Genomic DNA, 24,567 nt, shown 5'->3' with positions numbered 1-24,567 from the left:
CACATGTGCTTGGGCACCATGTATGTGGACCAGCACCAACATATAGTCTAGAGGGCACATGTACCAAAAATTATCTTTCTTATGATAAAATAGTATACTTTTAATATTTATTATGGCCTGGTAGAATTTGAAAATATATGTTTTACATTCTGTCTTTACACTATTTCTATTCTATTTCTATTCTACCCTACTAGAATATTAATTGGATGACAGAAGAATTGTCATTTAAAAATATTCTATCATTACATTCTAACATCTAAAACTATGTCTGATACAATGTAGGTATAGTAGGGATATGATAAATGATTGCCAAATCAGAAAAAGTATGTGTAGAATAGACTAATCGTTATAAAGTCAGCAAGATGTCCTCATTCTAAATTCTATGCATTTTCTACTAAATTATACGACTACTTTTATCACTTACTTTCCTTTGTCTCTTTATTTGAAGGTTGAAGTTTATGTCAATGAAATTCCTGCTACCTGTTCCGGTGACTGTGCATTTACATGGGATCCTCTAGCCACTCCTTTAATCTCTAGTATTAGCCCTTCTCAAGGTAACTTCTGCTTTATTCTTTTGACTATAAGATTGAATACACTAATAATATATGTTACCTCTGGCCAATTTTTCAATATACAAGTGACTCTATTTGAGACGCGCAGAGACTTTTAGATAGTGAAATTTTTTGTCATTTTTGTTTTTGGTTTATACTCAACAATACTCAGGACTTAGCTCTAGCACTGCACTCCTGGATCACTTCGAGCAGGAAACAGGCAACAGTATGGGATGCCAGGAATTGAACCTATGCTGATCACATACAAAGCAACTGCCATTCCTGTTGTACTATTGCTCTAGTGCCAAGATAGAGGCTTTTTAAAAAATTAGACAATATGTATGTTATCTTGATGACCTCTTTAGTTTCTCCAAATTAGAATCAGTCTCGAAGATTTCATTGACACCGATGTTTTTTTTTAGTAAATCTTAAGGATAATAATGGGAATTTTTCAGTACATGAGATATCTTCTAGGAAATTTAATACTAAAAGGTAAGTAATAATACAACAACAGTTGCTCAGTGAAAAAGCATAATTAACCCCACTTTTGAGGATAAGAAATGGAAAATTATTATTAAAAATTTAGTCTAGGAAAATATATTATTTCATATATTCATAGCATATATTTGCTTTATAATAGAGAATTACATTTTGTATTTGAATTAAACAACTGGTAAAAGGTTGTTAAGGGTGATTTTATTCAATTCAGAATAAGCCTTTAAAATAAGATGGAATTTTATTTTTAATTATATACTAGCAAAATTAAATTACAATGCATCTTTTTATTAAAAGAATATACTCATATTTTTTGGATAAATCATGTTAACAGGATCAAAATTCTCATAAACAAGCTGTTGATAAACTTTAGAGTTTTAGTTCATTGGTTTCCTTAATTTTTATCCTTCTTTGTGTTTTTGTAATGATTTCCACTCTTATTTGTGATTCCTGAAAAAAAGATAAAAAATAAACAAGCTGAATTGTGTTTTGCTACATTTTATCAATTTAGAAGTAGATAAACAAATGTATAAATAATTCTATGCAAAATCAATATTCTCTTCATTGAAAATTTAGCAACTGTTATGTTAGTATTTTATCATATTTTTTTCCAACCATCTGTTTCAGAAATAAATTACTGTAGAAGCAGCTGAAGACCTTGGTAACTGCCATCTATGGTCCTACTCCCCAGTAGGCCTCCTGAGAGGCAATCACAATAATTAATTTTGTGTGTATTCTTCCATGCTATTTTATGCCATTTTTATATAACCCACACATATGTTAATTTGGCCTTCCAAAAACTTGGTATTGAAATAATACTGTGTAAATAGGGAATTTAATTTTTGCTTTTCATTATTCATTTCAGATATAGGCCTTTTGAATATATTTGACATTTATTTAAAATAACCATTGACCAATTTATTCCACTCTTGAGGACAGTTAGGTTGCTTGTTATTTTTTGGTTTTGAATTTGACTGTATTGAACTTTGTTCTACAATCTCATATTGTATATATACTAAGATTACACCCAGACATGGAATTGCTTGATAATACTTGAATGTATTTGCACTGTTTATTATTGAATTGCTATCCAAGTTATTACTTTTGGTAGTATGAGCAGACCCAAAATTACCTTATCTTAAATTAAATTTGGTATTTAAAATTTTCTAATTTTTATTCACCAAAGTCTTATTTTGCTGCCATATTTATATCCTGATTTCTAGTTAATTACTGTAAACTGCTGATTACCAGCCCTTATCCTTTAGTTCAATTATCTTTTATGTTGGCTTTAACTTTTTATCATATATTAATTTAAAAAATCTTTACATGTGTCTTTTCTATGTAACATTGTTTTATATTAGTGTTTTATATATAGAAACATTGAAATCATTGTTATATTTTAACATGTATATCTTGACCATAAAGTTTTACCTTGTTTTTCTGTATCTTAAGAAATCCATAACTGTGCTAAAGTCATGAAGATCTATAATTATATTTTCTTCCAAATGTTGAGTATTTTTTCCCTTATTCTTCCACAATCCTATGTGGAATTTATTATTTATTTGATTATACATAAATGAGATGGTCATGTCATTTTTTAATACAATATGGAAAAAATAAGAGAAAATGGAAAAATTTTTAAGCATAAGAAGCTGGAACAACAGTTGTAAATTGAGAATTTTATAGGCACATTAGGAAATTACCATAGATAGGGGAATTACATTTTATTTCAAGTTGAAAGTTTCCACAATACAGAGCATATAGGTTATTCTCTCATAAATTTGTGATTTTCTTATAATTTGTGATTATCTAAATAGTTTTGGCATTAAAATATCTGTTTCATTCTGTAATATAAATACTTTTCTTTTATCTAATTTTATACTTTTAATAAAAAATAATTTTATTATTATTACATCTATTTTGTAGACATAGATACCACATGGAAAAACACCATTGTTAAATAAATAATTTTTCCTCTCCCTTCTTGTAGACTTGATGCTTATAACTTTTATTTTAAAATTTTATTTAATTATTTTTATTGTTTGAGCTTTTTTGACTGTATTACTGTTAGTAATGTTTATAAATTTTAAAGAATAGGGTTTTTCTCTGAGAAATATCTTATTTCATAAATACATATAGGTTGTCTTAATATTGTTATTTAAATATATCCTTTTTAGGGTCCTATGAAGAAAGCACAATTCTAACCATCATTGGCTCTGGATTTTCTCCTGATTCATCAATATCAGTCTCAATTGGACCAATAAGTTGCCCTCTTATTTCTGTGAATGGTATGTCCTTTTAAAGATAATTATTATTGACACTACTAATTGTTGTCTAAGATAAAGTAAAATCAAAACAGTCCCTTATGGGATCATGAAGTTGGACACTTGCTCTGGATAAATACCAAATCTTTTAAGTATTTGCATATGACCACAGACACTATTATTCACTGATCTTCATATCATCCTTCACTACTAATTTTCATGCTCATATGACATGTTATATTCATATGATCCTTAAAAAGTCCTTCATATTCTTCATATGATCCTTAAAAAGTCCTTCATATTCTTCATATGATCCTTCACTATTATATGATATCTTTATACCATAATAGTTCCTTGATTTCTGTGTTTTTCTCTTCCCAAAGGGTTTACATGGAAGATTTTTTTAATTTGGTGTGTCTCTGAAATTTAGAGCAAGTAACCAACTGTCACTCTGATATTCCATGGTCCCAGCTTTCCATATAATGCCGTATTAGTCATTTAGCAAGATGACATGACAGCATTCTTTACTAAGTGCCAGTGTACCAGAACTTCTATCCATTCATTTAGAATTTTAAAACGATTTACATATGCAATTCTTGAAAATATGAAAACCATAATTTAAATTATTTTAGAAATTACTTTTATAATTCTACGTGTCTTTCTTTAAAAAAATATTTTTTTTGTTTTCTGGGCATGCTTGGTGGTGCTCAATTCTTAATTCTACCCTGCACCCATTGGGAGCCACTTCTGCTAGGGCTTGGGGTATCATAGATGCTTCTGGGTATTCAACCAACGTCATCTGCATGCAAGGAAAATTTCATACATTTTGGAATATTTCTACAGCGCTTTATTTCTTGATTTTTCACAAGTTGGTATTGTAGAAGAAAAATGTTGTGGGGTGTACTTGGGGAACATCGGTGAAGGGAGGTGGAATTGGCCCTGATTCATTGTATGTCTGAAATCCAACTGTGAAGGACTCTGTAAATCACAATGGTTTCAATAAAATATGTAAAAAAAAAAAAAAAAAGAAGCATCAAACTAATACCTAAGTCAGTTCAAAATTTTGTATTTCTGCTTCTAAGTCTATCCTATTATTAAAATTTTTTGATTTATCTTCCTTTAAAAAAAATAAAAGATAATGGGGCCAGAGAGATAGCATGGAGGTAAGGTGTTTGCCTTGCATGCAGAAGGTCCGTGGTTCGAATCCCAGCATCCCATATGGTCCCCCCAAACCTGCCAGGAGCGATTTCTGAGTGTAAAGCCAGTAGTAACCCCTGAGTACTGCCGGGTGTGACCCAAAAACCAAAATAATAATAATAATAATAATAATAATAATAATAATAATAATAATAATAATAATAATAAAAGAAAAGAAAAGAAAGAAAAAAATGCCACAGAAACAGTCAGGAGAAAGGGTAGAAAGGAAACTGGGGACATTGGTGGTAGGAATGTACTGGTGAGTATACAGGTGTGTACAGGAATGTTCAGGTGTGTACAGGTGAAGTGTATTGGACATTTTATGATTGAAATTCAATCATGAATAACTTTGTGTATGTCATGGTGATTAAGATTTATCTTAATCAAAGATAAAGATTTTATCTTTAAAAAAAGAAAATGGCTCTCCACGGTCATTTAAATCATTTACAATTTAGATCTCTCGTTTATTCTTGATGTCTGTCAGTGAATATTGCACCTGATTTATTTACTATTTTGAAACATTTTTGTTATAGCGTTGTGATTAATGAAGTTGTTGATAATAGTTGTTTCAGGCTTTAACTGTTCAAACATCAGTACCATCATCAGTGTGACTTTCCCTTCATCAGTGCCCCCAATTTTCATTCTACCACCATAATTTGCCTCCATGCAGATACAAACAAATTTACTTCATGTTGTTTATTACAACACAAGGGCTAATGGAATTATCAGAACGTAGATCAATAATTTTGTATCTCTCCATGGTATTACACCTATTTTATAGAAGGCACACATACTGTTTAAACAAAATGTATTTAATTTTTTCAACAAAACCTAATTTTTGTTCAGTTTGATATATTTGAAATATACATTTTTAGGATTACTGATATAAAGTATCTTACAGATTAGAGATGGTCTATGATTTTATAGTAGCCATTTATCCCTTTATTTATATATTTACTATATTAGCAAATTATTTAGTTTTCTTATATTCTGGCTTAACCAATTTTAGGAGTGTCTGATTTAGAACATTGAATTGTTTGGTAAGATTATTCTTACAAATCAGTTCCGTTAGTCATGTTTCTTGAGATAAATGACTATCAGTGCTTACATTTGCTTGACTTTTATACTTTTGTCTCACCAAAATATGTTATTATTGTTATTTTCTTCTTCTACCAAAAGAGGGTGAGATCCAGTGTCAAATTCAGAATGGAAGTGCTGGACTTTTCCCAGTGGCAGTGCTCATCGGTGATGTCGGATTCGCTCAGGGTATAGAGGGGGAGCTATTCCACTTCATGTATCAGAGTGAGATCTCACACCTTTGGCCTGCTTCTGGGAGCCTTGCAGGTAATACTTATTCTAAATAAAGATGAATACATACATTTTTAAAACTGACCCTCCTATTTTTAGAACAGGGTAAAGGAAGAGGAATCCCAAACTCTTTTTATATAAGGAAACACCTTTTTTTAAAAGGAGCCGTGATTCAATGACTGACTCATTCTTTTGTTTCTTACAAAGCATAAGTCAGGGTGACTGCTTATTCTTACATTGTAGGTTATTGAATTAATATCATCAATTATTATATGTTTCTAGAACAAGCTCATCAATTATGTCAAGATAAGATTTATTAGTTATTATTCTGCTTACCAGCTGCTCCATTTGTAATCGTAGTCTCAGTGGAACTGCTTGACCCAGAAAAAGTTCTGGAAATGAATAGGGGAGAAGAAAATGAATGCAAAAGATAGAAAGAAGATATCATGTTTTTACCACTCTGCTTCATTTGATTGTTTTACCAAGTTAAGCTTTGGTTTTCTTGTTGTTGTTATTTTGTCTTGATCTCTTTTGGTGTACTTTGTATTTTTGTGGGACAGTTTATTTTTCTTTTTCCTTAGAGGTTTTACATTTTAGAATCTTTTAAGATCTCAATTCATTTTTGTTGCTGATCTATGGAAGGGTTGGGCAAACAAAAAGTAAATTTCTCTTTGGAATAAGGAAAGTTTGATGGAAATTAGTGATTGCTGTCACTGATGTCCTAAAATTCAAATTTCTGCCATTTCAATTTATTGACATTACTTCACACTCAGGTGTGTGATGGTAATAGTATGTTCTAAGTCTTTGATCAAGATGTCAACCCATGTCTTTGCTGGTTAGACAATTTCTGAATAATGAGTCAGCTTTTCGCCAAAGTTTTTTTTTTCTGGGTGTATTTCTCTCTTTTTTAAAAGACCTTGTTACTGTGGTAAGATTACCTTATTGATTTCCATAACTTTTGGATATGTGTTTTTATAAATCCATGTCAGTGTGATTTATGTCAAGTCTACTAAAAGTCAAACCATGTCCTTCACTTATATACATTATACCTTTTGACACAATTTACCCATCTACCATCACCTCCTTTTTGATAACTACTGATTAGTCTTACAATATAAAAGTTTATCTTTATTTTGAGGGGTTTCCTTTTGGGCCACAGTTTATCTTTATTTTGAGGGGTTTTCTTTTGGGCCAGTCAGTGCTGTCAGAACACTTCATGGGCTGTGGGACTATTTGTGATGCAGAGAATCGAAACCAAGCTGTCCACGTGCAAGGCAAGTACACTACCTGTTGTATATTATCCCAGTCCATTATCTTAATTTTTTTAATTCATTATTTTCTCTATATATTACCTACAAAGTGAAATTATATGGTATTTATGGTCTATCTGGTTTTACTAAGCATAGTACCCTCTCGATTCATTTCATTAAAGAAATTAAAGATAAATAGCTTCTTCGTAGCTGAGTCATGCATATAGACAAAATATTGTGTATAGAGATTTCATTTTAATTTATTTAACAAAAACACTGTTGTTACTAGGTTGTTCATAAAATGGTTGTGGTTTTATTTATTTATTTTTTTGCAGTTACAAAGTTGTTTTATGAGTTTCAGTGTACAACATCCTCACCAACACACATTTCCTGCCACCATTGTTTCCAGTTTCCCTCCCGCCCTTCCCCTGCCCTCTCTCCAGCCTGCTTCTATGGCACAAACCCCCCCCCCACTCCGCTTTTGTTTCATTTTTAGACATTGGTTTTCAGTATTGTTACTGAAGGGGACCATGCATATCACTTTACCTCCTTTCAGCATCCAGTTCTTGTCTTGAGTGAACCATGTCCAAATAACATTGTCATATTGGTCGTTCATCTACCCTAAGTGCATTACACTGCTATTCGTGACAAGCTAACCATCATGATCTTGACCCCATATTGTTTATCAACTCATTTGTTGATGGGCACCATGTTGTTTCCAACCCCTGACTATTATGGATGATGCTATGATGTTTATGGTATATACATGGGACTCCAATTTAAAATTTTGCAATTCTTTTAGATTAAATTTCCTTGCTTCCCCCCACTTCCTTTTTCCTGAACCACCCTTAGTTGATGTCTTTATTGTAATTTGAGGGGGTTGTGCACACACACACACACAGTTGTGAAAGAATCTCAACTGAAAGCAGTATGACCCCTGGTTGAGCCCCCACAATAAAGAATATGTCTGAGCACTGAGGCCATGAGTGTACCCTTTGCAAACACATGTGTGAGCGCCACAAAGGACCTTCACCAAGCAAAGGATGCTAAGTGTTCAAGATCAAGTCTGACTTGAACTACCCAGAAAATCAGCGATTCTTTTTTAATTGGAGTAATTTGTCCTTGTTTCCTTTTGAAGGTGGCACTCTTTTGACTCTCTCTGGATTTGGCTTTAATGAAAATTCAAAAGTATTAGTTGGCACTGATGCCTGCATTGTGATGGAAGCGGCTTTGAATAAGATAACCTGCAGAACACCAAAAGTAAGGCATCCAATGTCAATGTTTTAAGTCTTAAATCTAAGTCTGAAATCAAATTAATTGACGAAGGTGTCAGTATAGAGTTAAACAAGCAGCATATTGTTTTGTGCTAGAAACTGCAGCATCTTTAGATTTCTTTTTTGCTAAGATCAAAATACAAATATTTCCACATTCTAGGTACATTAGGAAGGAAAACAGACACATAAACTTACATTAAACAGTGTGTTCCAGGGGCCGGGCGGTGGCGCTGGAGGTAAGGTGCCTGCCTTACCTGCGCTAGCCTAGGAGACGGACTGCGGTTCGATCCCCCGGCGTCCCATATGGTCCCCCAAGCCAGGAGCAACTTCTGAGCGCATAGCCAGGAGTAACCCCTGAGCGTCACCGGGTGTGGCCCAAAAACCAAAAAAAAAAAAAAAAAAAAAACAGTGTGTTCCAAGGACTGGAGCAATAGCATAGTGGGTAGAGCATTTGCTTTGCATGCAGTCTACCCGAGTTTGATTCTTGGCATTCCATATGTCATCCCAGCCTGCCAGAAGCAATTTCTGAGTACAGAGCCAGGAGTCACCCAGGAACACTGCTGGATATAGTGCCCCCCCCAAAAAAATATTAAAACAAAAAACCAAAACAACAAAAAAACAGTTTGTTCCATTTGAAATAACAAGCAGCTACTAAATGAAGATTGCATAAAGATGGGAGAGGGTGGCAGGATGAGTTTCACAGAATAGTTGATGCACTTTTAGAATTTGATGATCCAATAGAAGTTAGTTAGATAAATCCAAGAAAGAAAAATATCAGCATTAGTCAATATTTTTAAAATGTAGAGAAGTAATCTAAGCCAAGAGAGCAAACATTTTAGTTTTTTTGTTTTTTGTTTTTCGGGCCACACCCATTTGATGCTCAGGGGTTACTCCTGGCTAAGTGCTCAGAAATTGCCCCTGGCTTGGGGGGACCATATGGGACGCCTGGGGATCGAACCGCTGTCCTTCCTTGGCTAGCACTTGCAAGGCAGACACCTTACCTCTAGCGCCACTCGCCAGCCCCAACATTTTAGTTTTTATGCAGGAAAATATTCTGTACATTTGTTAAAGTTTTCTTAATGACAGCATTAAAACAAAACAAAAATGGAAATACATCACGAAATATGTTATCTTAGGATCTATCATTATTCTAAAAAAAACAATGACAGTATTTATATTTTTAACTGGCTTGTTACATGTGAGATGATTTTTTTTAATTGTTACTCTTTATTTTTTTTTATTTTTGGTTTTGGGCCACACCTGGTGGTATTCAGGGGTTACTCCTGGTTCTGAGCTCAGAAATCGCTCCTGGCAGGATTTGGGGACATATGGGATGCCAATGATCAAACCTGAAACCATCCTGGGTTGACCGCGTGCAAGGCAAATACCCTACTGCTGTGCTATCATTCCGGCCCATGAGATGATATTATTAACATGAAAATGTAGCAAAAAAAGTGTGGATATTGTATAGTTAAAATAGAAAAAGAATAAATTTGGGTAAATGTTGGGCTGAATTATAGAGATGAGAATAATGAGGTACAGTAAATTAAAAAAATGCTTTGTTTCAATTGTGGCAAATGTCAGTTAAACATTGTGTATGTACGTATTTAGTAAATACTAGGTACTGGAAAGGTGTTTTTCTTTTTCCTTTTTTGGGGGGGGGGCAGTGGAGGGTGTCATACTTGGTGATGCTCAGGGATTACTTCTGGCTCTGCACTTAAGAATTACTCCTGGAAGTTCTTGGAGGACCATATGGAATGCCAGAGATCAAACCTGGGTCAGTAGAGTACAAGGCAAGCACTGTGCCTGCTGAACTCTCTCTGGTTCCAAAAAGTTTCTTTTTAAAATAAAGATATTTGATGTAATTTGGTTAAAATAGTATTTTTATTTATAAGTAATCATGTGCACATAGTTACTGTTCTGCCACTATCACCACAGTTTCCAAGCTCCATCACTATTCTAATCAAAAATTATGTAAGTGCTATTTCTTGAAGTATCAGCTAATTTTTTATTAGGGTTCAAATGTTAGTCTAAGTCAGTAAATGTTACAATAATAATGTGATTTGTGTGAGGAGAAATAATAATTACACTTGTCTCTATTTCACGAGCAAACTGTCAAAACTTTTAGCATTTTTTCAATAAAGAAACTCTTGTCCAGAGACTGTCTTTATAGTGCACAGCCATGAGGATCAGTAGGATAGGTGCCTTTAACAACACACCATATGGTCATTGAAAGTTATTTACTTGAAAAATTTAAGATATTTCCAATATCTGAACTACTGCAATTTATAAATAGTTGAAAATTCACTCTGATTCATGACTGAAACAAATCATCATTATAAATTTCAGAATACTTTTATTTGATTTCAGCTATTGAATTTCTGTATCTCAACATTCAGTATTTTACAATAGCTATTTTTTTCTATTTATTTTCAGAGATCTGAGGGCACAGTTGATATTTCAGTCATTACCAATGGATTTCAAACCACAGCAAAAGATGCTTATAGTTATAATTGTTTACATACTCCAGTTATAACTGATTTTAGTCCAAAAGTACGACCAATACTAGGTAAGAAGTTTTTTTTTTTTTTTTTTTTTTTGTTTTGGGGCCAATATGGTGCTCGGGGTTACTCTGGCTATCTGCTCAGAAATAGCTCCTGGCAGGCATGGGGCACCATATGGGACACCGGGATTCGAACCAACCACCTTAGGTCCTGGGTTGGCTGCTTGCAAGGCAAACGCCACTGTGCTATCTCTCCGGCCCCATAGGTAAGAAGTTTTTAAAAAAAAACAGGTCTTTTTAATACATATATGCAATATACATACTGATTTATATATTCACATATAATATATATATATATACATATATATATATACATTTTCTTTCTAAAAGACTTTTAAGCATAACTTTTCTAATGAAAATTTTTGGTTTGGGATCACACTCAGCAGTGCTGAGTGAGAGGCTTGGGGAGACATATGGGGTGCTGGTAATCAAACCCAGTTCAGCTATGTGCAAGACACATGCTCTACCTGCTGTACAATCCTTCTATCCCCACCTAATGATAATTTATTCTGTTTATGACTTTATGTTGAGTACGTGAAATGAGAAAAATATAAAGTTAGGGTTTTATATTTTTGTTTCAGTAATTGGATCCAGAAACATACATGTAGAAATACTGTGTTTTTTTTAATTGTCATATTTTTGCCCCTCTGATGTGAATTTTATCTCTACATGGCAGTTCATTGTTCTTTATTGATATTTATCTTGCCTTCAAAAGTGTTAGTGAAAGATAAGGGATAAGATTTATATCATGGGAAAATTTTACACTGTATACTATGTTTAATCTATGTCTAAAATATATCACCTTTTTAAATAATAGGAGAAGTTAATCTAACAATTAAGGGTTATAATTTTGGAAATGAACTGACACAAAACATGGAAGTGTATGTTGGAGAAAAATCCTGCAAGAGTCTTCACTGGAATTTTACAGATATTAGATGCCTTTTGCCCACACTGTCTCCAGGAAGACATGCTATCAATGTTGAAGTCAAAGAATGGGGCTTTGCATCAACAAGGTATGATAACGAACCTATTATTTGAGAATTGGTGACCTCATGACAGAGAATATAAGGTTGGGATAAGAAAGAAATAGCAATCCTATCATAACAACATTTTCTTTGCTTTTCTAGATATCATTTCAGTTCAAGATTTGGAAAGTGTTTCCAAAAGTACACTTAGTATTTATTTTAGTGATTTAGTATTACCAGTATCATTAGTTTATATGATTTTCTGTTGAACTAGGTGTGTGTGTGTGTGTATGTGTGTGTGTGTGTGTGTGTGTGTGTGTGTGTGTGTTGATTTTCATTCATTGTAGCAACTTTTAACCAAGCAGATGTTAGGAGAAGACTATCTTCACTGCAGGATTTTATTAGTATAAAAGGAAGTGATAGGAGGTGGAACAATAGTACAGTGGATAGGACATTTGCCTTGTACACAGCCTACACAGCTTCAATCTCCGTATCCCATATGATCCCCTGGATATACCAGGAATAATTCTGGAGTGCAGAGTCAGGAGTAACCCCTCAGCACTATCAGGTGTGGCCCCCAAAATAATTTTTTAAGGGAAGTGATAGTCTGAGAATAATACCCAAAGACTACAGAAATTATGTAGGAAATGCCATTAGGACTGAGAAGGAACCACGATGACAATAATAGTTGGAAATAATCATTCTGGACAAGAACTGGTTGCTTAAAGAAAGTAAACTAATATGCACAATACTCCTTCAGTAACAATATGGCCAACTATGATGCCTAAAAGGATAAAAGGTTGGGGGGGGAGGAAAGATGAAAAGTGTCAGGCTGGCAGGGTGGGGGTGGGGAACAGGAGGAAAACTTAAAAACTGATGGGAAATGAGCACTGCGAAAGGGATAGATATTGGAATATTTTATGGCTGAAACTGAACAACTTTTTAAGTCTATATTTAAGGGATGTGATCCCCACTATAAATAATACCCACAAACTATTGGGAAGGCAGATTCCAAACAAGAGATTACATCATGAGTTTAATTATACAAAACATGGCTATGATTTAAGAGTACCAGCCATTATTAAAGTCTATGCCAAGAGAGCTAACTTGCTCTGAGATAAAGAGGAGAGTTTTCTCAGCAAACTTTTGTCTCACATGGTCAAGATTCAGTCAAAGCTGGGCAGGGAAAGGTGAGGATGGAGAAATACCTTCATTTGTTTCCTTCTTCACGTAGGTGTTTAATATTTTCTTCCCAAAGTCATTTATTAACTGGTAAAATTGTACTTCTGGTACTATATTAGAATATTTATAAAAAGAAGAAAACTGAAATTCAGAGAATTTAAAAAGTGAGTCATGCTTATATTAAAGCAAAAGAATATGGCTGTATCAGAATCTTTTTTTCTGTTTATGGCCACACCCAGTGGTGCTCAGGGGTTACTCCTGGCTCTGCACTCAGAAATTATTCCTGCCAGGCTGGGGGACCATATGGGATGCCAGGGATTGAACCTAGGTTGGTGCATGTAAGGCAAACACCCTACCCACTGTGCTATCTCTCCGGCCAGAATCTTAAAAGGGGTAAAGGAAGATAAACAGTAGTGACTGACCATATATCTCAGAAATGCCTGCACTTGAATTAACCATGAAGACTTTCTCTAGGGTTAAAAGAACTGTTGGCTTTTGATTTGACATAAAGACATAAGGAACAGCATTAAAATCATATAAATGTGGTTAATTGGGTGGTGAGTCAAGAAACACTATTTTAGTTATGGTTAAAAGAGAAAATTTTTTTTTGGTATTTTTTTTGGGGGGGGTCACACCCGGCAGTGCTCAGGGGTTATTCCTGGCTCCAGGCTCAGAAATTGCTCCTGGCAGGCACGGGGGACCATATGGGACACTGGGATTTGAACCGATGACCTCCTGCATGAAAGGCAAACGTCTTACCTCCATGCTATCTCTCCAGCCCCTAAAAGAGAAATTTTAAATAAAGTTAACATTAAAATTATAGTAATTTGATAAGGCCTGGGGGAGATAAGCCTCCTCTGTCCATGTCACAGAAGCATTGTACTCTTTGCAAAGATTGAGTTTTAGGCTACACCTGATGTCTTTCAGGGCTTATTCCTGACACTGCTCAAGCATCACTCCTGGTAGTACACCAGGAGCCATATGCAATTCTAGAAATAAACCATGTTGGCCATATGCAAGGCAAGCACTTTAACTCTTATACTATCTCTCTAGCCAGCATTATACATTTTCACATTATCTAAGCAAATGCATTTTAACAAGCTGAAACTAATTTAACTTCTTCTTTTTAAAGTGTCATAAGGAAGACCCTACTAATTATAAGAATTTCCAACAGTTAAAGAATGATCAATTAATTGCATAAAATTACTATAGCAAATTTACAAACTTGCTGCTCTGCCTTTATGTTTTACTCTTAATGGATATATAAAATATTTTAAGATTCTTCATATTTCTAACAACTTTAGTTCTCTTCATCATATTTTCCTTTAATTTTTTAAAGATCTTCCATCTTTGGGTCAGAGCAATAGCGCAGCGGTAGGGCGTTTGCCTTGCACATAGCTGTCCCAGGATGGACCTGGATTCGATCCCCGGTATCCCATATGGTCTCCCAAGCCAGGAGTGATTTCTGAGTACATATCCAGTAATAACTCCTGAGCATCACTGGGTGTGGCCTCAAAAACAAACAAACAAACAAACAAACAAACAAACGAAAGATCTTCTATCTTAAATTATTATCTGAAACTTTTAGAAATCCAGTGTTCATAGAAAGCTTTGTGTGTACCGTGTCTGCTCTTGTACTTTATTCAACCTAATTGAATTTGTGATTATTATACAGCTTGAAAAGAGATGTCTAGGACCAAAAAGAAAAGAGATAGGGCCAGAGATATAAGGACAGAGGTCATATGTAACCAACCTGCATTCAATAACTGTCATCATACATGGTCTCCCAAGCACTGCGAGGAGTAATCCCTGAGTACAGAGCTAAGAGTAAGACCTGAACATTGTTATATATGGCAAAACACCCCACACTAGAGAGAACTATCTAATGGTATATTATTAAGTAATAATTCTTATTACATATGTGTTATTAAATGATAATAATTATGACCATGAATGCATTGGGAAACAAAGTCCCACCATATTAAAATTGTAACATGACCCTATAAAAAGTTTATTGAAATACTTATTCCTCTTTTTCTTTTTTTTTTTTTTTGCAGAGACAAATTAAATACTTCTTCTATACAGTATATTTTGGAAGTGACTAATATGTTTCCACAGAGAGGCTCCTTGTATGGTGGAACTGAAATCACTTTAATGGGTTCAGGATTCAGCACAATTCCGACTGAGAACTCTGTGCTCTTAGGTATAATTTTTTTCCCTGCAGTAGAGTGGTTTCATATTTTTCACCCAAAGGAAATTCTGTAGGTGTTAATTCATCACACAATTTCTTTCAATCATGCAATCATTATATTTCTATTTGTTTATTAAGAGTTAAGTATATTTGATCCGCTGAACAGAACTTATCAAGGGACCAATGAGGAAGTTCCTAGCCTAGGCCTAGAACCATAATGAAAAACTCTACCCTAGCCTTCACCATATGACCTACACAAATAAGATCTCCAGCTACAGAGGCGGGATATCATCACCCATATCTGAGTGGACAGTTTCCTGGCACCATAAAAAGACCTTGAGGTGTGCAAATGAGTGAGCATGGAGCCTGTAGTTGTTCCCATGGCAGTATGCTTCAAGGGTGGAGAAACCCTGTATCTCTTAGGCCAAGGGAAGTCCCACTGTAATTTTCCCTATATTTACCATGTCTATGTCAGAAGAAGAAGAAGAAGAAGAAGAAGAAGAAGAAGAAGAAGAAGAAGAAGAAGGAGGAGGAGGAGGAGGAGGAGGAGGAGGAGGAGGAGGAAGAGGGGGAGGAGGAAGAGGAGGGGGGAGGAGGGGGAGGAGGAAGAGGAGGGGGAGGAGGGGGAGGAGGGGGAGGAGGAAAGAAGAAAGAACCAAAGAAAGAAAGAAGAGGAGGAGGAGGAGAAAGAAGGAGGAAGGAGGAGGAGGAGGAAGAAGAAGAAAAAGAAGAAAAGAAGGAAGGAAAAAGAAGAAAAAGAAAGAAATAAAGAAAGAAAGAAAGAAAGAAAGAAAGAAAGAAAGAAAGAAAGGAAGGAAGGAAGGAAGGAAGGAAGGAAGGAAGGAAGGAAGGAAGGAAGAAAGAAAGAAAGAAAGAAAGAAAGAAAGAAAGAAAGAAAGAAAGAAAGAAAGAAGAAAGAAAGAAGAGAAAGAAAGAAAGAAAGAAAGAAAGAAAGAAAGAAGAAAGAAAGAAAGAAAGAAAGAAAGAAAGAAAGAAAGAAAGAAAGAAAGAAAGAAAGAAAGAAAAAGAAAGAAGAGGAGGAGAAGGGGAAGGAGAAAGAGAAGAGGAGGAGGAGAAAGAAGGAAGAAGAAGAAGAAGAAGAAGAAGAAGAAGAAGAAGAAGAAGAAGAAGAAGAAGAAGAAGAAGAAGAAGAAGAAGAAGAAGAAGAAGAAGAAGAAGAAGAAGAAGAAAATTTCTTTAAGAAGTTGCTGGTCTTTTTGTTTTGTTTTGTTTTCTTTGGTTTTCTTTTTTTCTTTTTCCATAGCTGATGGTTTTGGTTTTTGGCTTATTCTGTGTTTATTGTTTATTCTTTTTGTAATCTTGTTGATACTCCCTTACTGTTTTTTGTTTCTGATTTGTCTTGTTTTACCTTTTTTTTTTCTTTTTTCCCTTCCTTCTAAATGGATATTTATAACACATAGATGGACTCCTCCTAGTTTTTCTCTATTTTTGTTTGCCCTCTGTTCCTTCTTCCCCCAGATGGTACCAAGGCCAGACAGTTCAAATGTTAATTAGGTGGAAATAAAAACTGATCAGACATGAATACCAATTCCAAAGTCAATGACAACAGAATCGATACACAATTTACAACAAGCTGTACAAGGGGGGAACAGTTGCACTAGCATTACAGGGGTAAAGGAGATAGATGTGAGATGCATGCTGGGAACAGGGGTGGAAGGAGGACAACACTGGTGGTGGGAATGCCCCTCACTCATTGTCATTATGTGTCTCAAATATTATTGTGAGAGAATTGTAATTCACTTTGACCACAATAAAAAATTTAAAAAAAAGAAGTTAAGTATATTTGGAATAAATGTTTTTCTATACAAGAAAAATTGAATAAATGCTTTTAATTTCAGTAAATACTGTCTTTCCTGTATAAAAACACATTTAAAAAGATTTTTGTTCTTAAAGTATGTAATTCTCATATATGACTATTATCAGTGATAAAGTACCTTAGTATCTGCTATATAAAGTGAAGATTTTAGTACATTTCAAATAATGTTTTTTTAATCATAATAAAAAAATTTTAATTTTTATTGTGGCCACAGTGAATTACAAATCTTTCACAGTGATATTTAAGGTACATAGTGACAATAAATGAGGGGCAGTTCCACCACCAGTGTTGTTCTCCCTCTACCCCTGCTCCCAGCATGCATCTCATGTCTCCCTCCTTAACCCCCAGAATGCTAGTGTAACTGGTCCCCCCTTGTATAGCTTGTTGTAGATTGGGTATAGATTCTGTTGTCATTGACTTTGTGTTTGGTGTTCAAGTCTGATCATTTTTATTTTCACTAAAAGTTTGTACGATTGTCTGGTCATGGTGCCATCCATTTTCCCTCTCAATTTATGAGACTGAATAAGATGATTCAAGTTATGTAGTTCTGTTGGAGATAAAAAGGAAAAGAAAAAGAAAAAAGAAAACAGAAAATTGGGAGGAGTCCATCTAGGTGTTATAAATATCTGTTTAGAAGAAAAAAGGGAAAAAATGAAGGAAACGGTAATAAAACAACCAAAAACAAAAACAAAACAACAAAGCAACAACAACAACAACAAAGAACAAACAAAAAACTAAATGGTAAGATGAAATCAGAAGACTTGTCACCCTTTGTTCTGTGCAAAAGCCAAAATGCCAACTACAGAATACTGACTTGGACAGCCAAAACTTGGCAGTACTTACCCTGGGTTCAATAAAAAGACCCTAGCCTAGGCTTCGGCCTAGGATCTGTACAACAACCAAGATTTCCAATCCCAGATGCCTGACTTTGACAACTGCGACAGAACAGAACTTCTGGAAACATAATGAAAAAAAGTCTGTCCCAGGCTTTGTCCTAGGATCTGTGCAAAAACCAAGACCACCATTTATAAAAGACTGATTACAACAACAGTGATGGAACAGAACTTCTAGAAGCTTTGTAAAGAAGCTTTGTCCTATGACCTGTGTAAATACCAAGATCTCTAGTTAGAGAGGCCTGATGTTATCATCCACAACTGAGCAGAAAGTTTCCTAGCACCATAAAAAGATCTCGGGGTGTGAAAGTGAGCGTGTATAGAGCTTGTAATCAGGGGTCTCAAACTCAATTTACCTGGGGGCTGCAGGAGGCAAAGTCGGGTGATCCTTGAGTGCAAAGTCAGTAGTAAGCCTTGAACATTGGGGGGGGGGGGTGACCCAAACAACTAAAACAAAACAAAACAAAACAAAAAAAGATTCCTCTAGGACAGGGCCACAAAATGTTGTACGGAGGGCTGCAAACGGCCCGCGGGCCACGAGTTTGAGACCCCTGTTAGTCCCATGACAGTATACTTCAAGGATGGAGAAACCTGGTACCTTTTAGGTCAAGGGAATTCCCATTCTAATTTCCCCAATACTAACTGTGCCTTTGCAAATAAATAAATAAATAAATAAATAAATAAATAAATAAATAAATAAATAAATAAATAAATAAATAAAATAAATAAAATAAGAAACACAAAGTTTTTTATGTAGTTGCTGCTTTGGGTTTTTTGACTTTTTTTGTTGTTCTTTGTCTTATTTTTGTTTGTTGCTTGTTTGTTTTTTATAGTTGCTGGTTTTGGATTTTTGTTTGTTGAAATAATGTTTTTAAGGAAAAATTTTGATGTTTTCACCTTTTTCTTCTAGGACCTTTCCCTTGCAGTGTGACATCATCATCTGAAAATGTCATTAAGTGCATTCTTCATTCAACAGGGAGTATATTTAGAATAACCAACAATGGGCAAGATCCAGGTAACACTAATTTTTATCTGTTGCAAATAATGGAAGTACTAAACTCTGGATTTGATTTGGTTCTTTATTTAACACTAGAAATTACTGAGAAAAAGTATTGATATTCTTTTTATAAATTTGTCAATAATCTGTTGATAATTGTTGTAATGTATTCCTACTGGAGAATGGGTCAGGTTCGGTCTGGATAGAGAGATTAGACTGTAAAATTTCTCAAGTTCAGGATCAGAGTGATAGCATAAGGGTGGGGTGTTCGCCTTGCCTGCAGCCGGCCTGGGACAGATTCAGGTTTGATTCCTGGCATCTCATATTGAACCTGCCAGGAGTGATTTCTGAGCTTAAGCCAGGAGTAACCACTGAGCATCGCTGGTGTGCCCCCAAAGCCAAAAAAATATTTTTTTTCTCAAGTTGAGATCTTGCCACTTGATTTTCCTGCCATACAAAACCTATCAAACCTACTGTGTTTGAAATGGATGATGGATTTCTAAATAAATATTCCAATTTAAGCTATATAAAATTTTTTCTTGAGGGGGGGAGGGTTATGCCCAGCAGCACTCTGGGTTACTCCTGGCTCTATGCTCAGAACTCACTCCTGGCAGGCTTAGGGGACCATATGGGATGCCGCAATCAAACCACCATCCTCCTGCATGCAAGGCAAACGCACTACCTCCATCTACCTCTCTGGCTCCGCTATGTGAATGTTTAATGCTTCTGCACCCAAGATAATTTTAGGTTTTAGAAACATATGATCATTCCTACTATATTCCTTACGATTCCTGAAAGATTTTTTGATTTGCTTTAATTTTTACTTTGTTTCTTGATCATCAGATTTATTATTATTTTCTTCCTTTGTCTTCTCATTATCCTATTTTCCATGATTTCTGCTTATCTTGGTTATGCTCTTAAATCGTTCACACAGTGTTTTAATAGTGTACATTCAGAGGTTTATTTTTAAGTAGTGGGTGTATAGAAAATAGTATTTCCACAGGTAATGACTAAGAATTCTTCTAACTTTTCCTTCTTCATTTAAAATCTGGCTCGATTTTTGCTCCCAGTCCTTGGATTAGGTTATGCCTGGTCACCTGCAGTGCTTAACATCTCTGTGGGAGATACAGTAACATGGCAGTGGGAAGCACCCCCATATCTTAGGGGAATAGGATACAGAGTTTTCTCCGTCTCCAGTCCTGGGAGTGTGGTTTATGACGGTAAAGGGTTTACGAATGGAAGAGAAACATCTACATCAGGTATGATTCTATGTTGTTAACTTTTTTGCATTATGCTTTTTTTTTATTTTAGACATAAGAAAAAATATTTTGTTTAGTTTTAAAACACCTTTGCAACATTAGCATAAGCAGTGCATAAAATGGTTGTTTTTATAAAATTTTTAATTAAAATTAAAGAATTGCATTTTAATTTTCATTATTGATATTTTATTAGTGTATTATTGACATTTTATTAAAGTAAAAAAATTGAAAATTTATTAAATAGTATATAAGAATGTCAGTACAGTACTTTATACATGGAAGATGAGTCCTATTGAAAAAAATAGCTGTTTTCAGGCAGGAGAATAGAACAGGGATTAAGACAGTTGCCTTGTATGAGGCTGACCTACTTTCAATCCCCAGTACCCCAACTGCTTCCCTTAGCTCACCAATAGGAGTCCCTGAAAATAAAACTAGACTTAAGTCCTGAGCACATCCAGATATGGCCCAAAACAAACCAAAAAATATGTATTTACTTTGAATTGGTTACCCAATAGAAGGTGTATATTAATGCAAACTACAAAGAAACATTAAAGTGGTTTTAAAATAATACAATTCTTTTAGTAAGTAATACAATTCTGTTGATAGAACTACTTCAAAAAAGTATTTCTTCTAGGACAATTCAGTGTAAAGTATTCCTTTATAGATGGCCTATTCCATTCTATTCCATTCATTCTATTCTAGTGTAGTCTAGTCTAGTCTAGTCTATTCTGTGTACCTAATAATTTGAAGTGTTTACTCCTTAGCATATATTATTTATTTTATTGCCATGCTGAAATTTTCTTTAAAATCTGATCAATTATATCTCACTTTACATGATTTTCTAAATAAAAACTAGTATATGACCAAAGTTTTTGAAAACTAGTAGCTTGAATATTATTGTCTTATGTACAATTGATCTATGATTTTTGGTTTAAATTAAAAAAAAATAACCCCAATAACAGGCATTGTCTTCCTGGTATATAAATTCATTGTAAAAGATCGTTCTTGTAAGCAGTTAGTTGTATCCTTACTCAATAGCACATTCATGGAAAAGTAGTAAATATGTCATCTGTGTGTGCCTTTCCGTGTGTGATCATTTTGAACTTCTTTACAAAGCTGTATTAATTGCTCGTGTTTATTATGTGCAATTTTATTTTGTGGCAGGCTCATTTTCTTACCAGTTTACTTCACCCGGGACCTATTATTACAGCAGTGGGTATGTGGATGGGATGCACTCCGTGTCTCTCCAAGGAGTCATTATGGTTCTACCGGTTGAAACCAGACACATTGCCTTGCGCCTGTTTGTGGGTACTACTGAAGCCACTTATGCTCAGGGTAAGAAAGATCAAGATGGAAGCCCTGTCAGTCAGGGGACCCAAGGTTACCTTCCGGGAGTAGCCAGCAGAATCTGGTCTCTAACTCCTTCTGTCTCATATCTACCGTTTGTCTGACTCTGAATAGGAGTAGACTGCACTGAGGCTGGAATCTATCCTATGAAGTAAGGATCATCTTACTGGTATCATGCTAGTTTTTCCAAAGCTGTGATGTAATATGAAAATTCCCAGATACTGTGTATGTCTGAAAAGATATTGAAATGTGAGAGGATGTTGTTGTTTTTGTTTTCCCATGAGATCTGACCTTAGGAAAATAAATAATATGTTGGGGGTTATGGATATCATATAGGGCTCAAGCTCAAGCTTTGCAGTTGGTTCACATCAGTTTGACTGCTACGGCACAGGGTTCCACAAAAATGTGTGGGTGTAGCACTGAAGGTCCCTAAGCCACTTGGAGGCTGATCCAAATTGTAAGGCCTAAACAATGCCATAACCTCATGCTCTCACAATGAACTGCTGGTTTCGTTGACTGAAAATCACCCCCCAGACTCACTTAGTACTGCTTAGGAGGCTTCCAAAGTAATTATTTTTATTTATTATTATTAATTTTTACAATTTTCTATCTGCCAACTCCCAAAAGGGAGCTTTGTTTTATTTTCACATTCTTTTAGAAATATTTGTATCAACAGTTTGCCTTGCATTTATTCTTTTTACTACTAGTGACTATTATCTCTAAGCCTGTTATTTTGAGAATTTTTTTCAGCAAGAATTAATTGAATACCTACTGCCTACTCCAAAGGATCTTTATTTTTTAATTAATATATTTATTTAAGTACCATGAACACAAATATCTTTTTAGTTGGGGAATTATTTTATATTAATTGTAAAATTATGTAATTAATTTATATTAATTTTATCTCTTTTTTTTTTTTTATTTTTTGGGCCACACCCGGCGGTGCTCAGGGGTTACTCCTGGCTGTCTGCTCAGAAATAGCTCCTGGCAGGCACGGGGGACCATGTGGGACACCGGGATTCGAACCAACCACCTTTGGTCCTGGATCAGCTGCTTGCAAGGCAAACACTGCTGTGCTATCTCTCCGGGCCCTAATTTTATCTCTTTAATGTATCTTGGTCCAGTCCTTTTAATTTCTTGAGCCACTCTGTTATTTAATTTAAAATGTATGAGCCAGAAAGAGTAAGGGATGAAGGCACTTGCCTTGCATTGCACTGATCCGGGTTCAAATCCCCAGCATCTCATATGATTTTTTAATCACCACCAGGGGTCACTCCTGAACACAGAACCATGACTAGCCCTTGAACATCATGGGCTGTGGCCAACTCACTCTTCCTGAAGTTTAACCACAATATCAACTACCCTCATCAAAATGAATTGTCTGAAAAGAGTTTTTTTTAAAAAATACATATTATTTAGGGCTGGAGTGGTAGTACAGCAATAGGGTTCTTGCCTTGAACATGGCTTATCCAGGACAGATGCGAGTGCAATACCTGGCATCCCATATGGTCCACCACACCAGGAGCGATTTCTGAGCACAGAGCCAGGAGTAACTCCTCAGTACCACTGGGTGTGGCAAAACATTCATATTATTCATGATTGAAGATAGTTCTTTGTTTGTATTACCTAAAGGAAAACCTATGGATTTACACTTGAAAAGCTCTGTAGAAAACTGCCTACCAATGGAATCCTTCTGTGGATCGAACAATGCCAGGGTTGAAATTTCAGACAGATTTGTCTTTGAGCTCTCAAGTTGTTCTTCACCATCAATCAGCCACATTAGTCCAACTGTTGGAACTGTTAATGAATTGATAACAATTTCTGGCCGTGGTTTCAGTAATCTCACTTGTGCCAATAAGGTAAGAAGATGAAGGTCCCTTTATTTGTAAGACAAAAAAATTTTGCCCATGACTTCATGATTTAATTTTCGAGTACTTAATTACAATGTTGTTCACGCACCATATAATTTTCTGTTTTAAAGCCTGCACTTGTCTACTCACAGAGTTGTGAATCTGTCCCTGATGTCGATTTTAGAACATTTTCATCACCCCCAAAGGAATCCCACAAACTATAACCTAAATCTCTAAGCCTTGGATGTTCCCGTGAACTTTCTCTTACTGTGGATTGCTTATTTTAAACATTTATTATAAATTTAATCATGCAATGTTGGTCTTCTATGACTAAATTTATTCATTAAGCATGTTTTCAAGGTTAAATTTAGTTCATCTCTCAGTTCTTCCCTTTTTGTGGCTGAATAATATTCTGTGGTGTGGTATATTTCATTTACCTATTCATTGCTTCATGAAGGTGTTTTCACTATTATCATTTATCTATTCATTGCTTTATGCAGATTTTTCACTATTATTAAAAGTGTGTCTATAAGTCTTTAATTTTATGAATAAAGTTTTTGTGTTTGATTATTTTTCTTTTCCATTTCTTGTTGTCACAATGACTAGGGACCACACAAACTTTGGTTGTGTTACCATAGATAGCTAATGGCAGGGTCCTCCAAAGTGATTTAGTATGAGGGTTTGGGTGAAGCTTCAATTTCCAGCCTCGTGCTTGAAGGGCAGGCACTATATTCCTGAGCCTTATCCTTGGGCTCATGGTTTATTTTTAACTTATTTATTGCCAGAGTAATGCTTTGACTGTTGTGTATGTAAATATTTTAGGGGATTACTATGTTACTCACCCTAAACTGATTGGTGATTGTGCCCTACCCTAGGGTGTAACCTGGCATTATGCCCCCACCCTAGGGTAGTACCTGATTCTGCTTCCACCATTGGTTGGTATCTGATCCTACCATTGGGTGATACCTGATTCTGGTGAATAAAAACAAGAGTCTGTGGAAGGCCAGGGCTTTTTGGCTGGAACTGAAGCTGAGTCTTTGGACTTCAGTCTTGTCCACCGAATAAAGCTAATATTTCCACGAGCCTGACTGTCTGCGAGCTGTTTACCCACCGTTTCATCTCAGAACCGTAGGCTAGACAGGGT

General features: G+C 35.1%; 1 protein-coding gene across 1 annotated transcript in view; it reads left to right on the top strand.

Moving 5' to 3' along the window:
• Positions 1-24,567, top strand: part of PKHD1L1 (PKHD1 like 1) — a 187,918-nt gene that overhangs the window by 63,597 nt on the left and 99,754 nt on the right. The window contains exons 27-37 of the mRNA XM_049772942.1: positions 449-554; positions 3,224-3,334; positions 5,687-5,851; positions 8,204-8,325; positions 10,776-10,908; positions 11,720-11,915; positions 15,107-15,252; positions 18,881-18,985; positions 20,038-20,226; positions 21,391-21,561; positions 23,206-23,432. Coding sequence (XP_049628899.1) covers positions 449-554; positions 3,224-3,334; positions 5,687-5,851; positions 8,204-8,325; positions 10,776-10,908; positions 11,720-11,915; positions 15,107-15,252; positions 18,881-18,985; positions 20,038-20,226; positions 21,391-21,561; positions 23,206-23,432 — 1,671 coding nt within the window. The remainder of the gene's footprint in view (positions 1-448; positions 555-3,223; positions 3,335-5,686; positions 5,852-8,203; positions 8,326-10,775; positions 10,909-11,719; positions 11,916-15,106; positions 15,253-18,880; positions 18,986-20,037; positions 20,227-21,390; positions 21,562-23,205; positions 23,433-24,567) is intronic.

The sequence above is a fragment of the Suncus etruscus genome, chromosome 5, assembly GCF_024139225.1.
Source record: "Suncus etruscus isolate mSunEtr1 chromosome 5, mSunEtr1.pri.cur, whole genome shotgun sequence".
Classification (NCBI taxonomy): Eukaryota; Metazoa; Chordata; class Mammalia; order Eulipotyphla; family Soricidae; genus Suncus; species Suncus etruscus.
The sequence above is the reverse complement of the archived record's forward strand: the minus strand, read 5'-3'. Positions and strand labels throughout refer to the sequence as shown.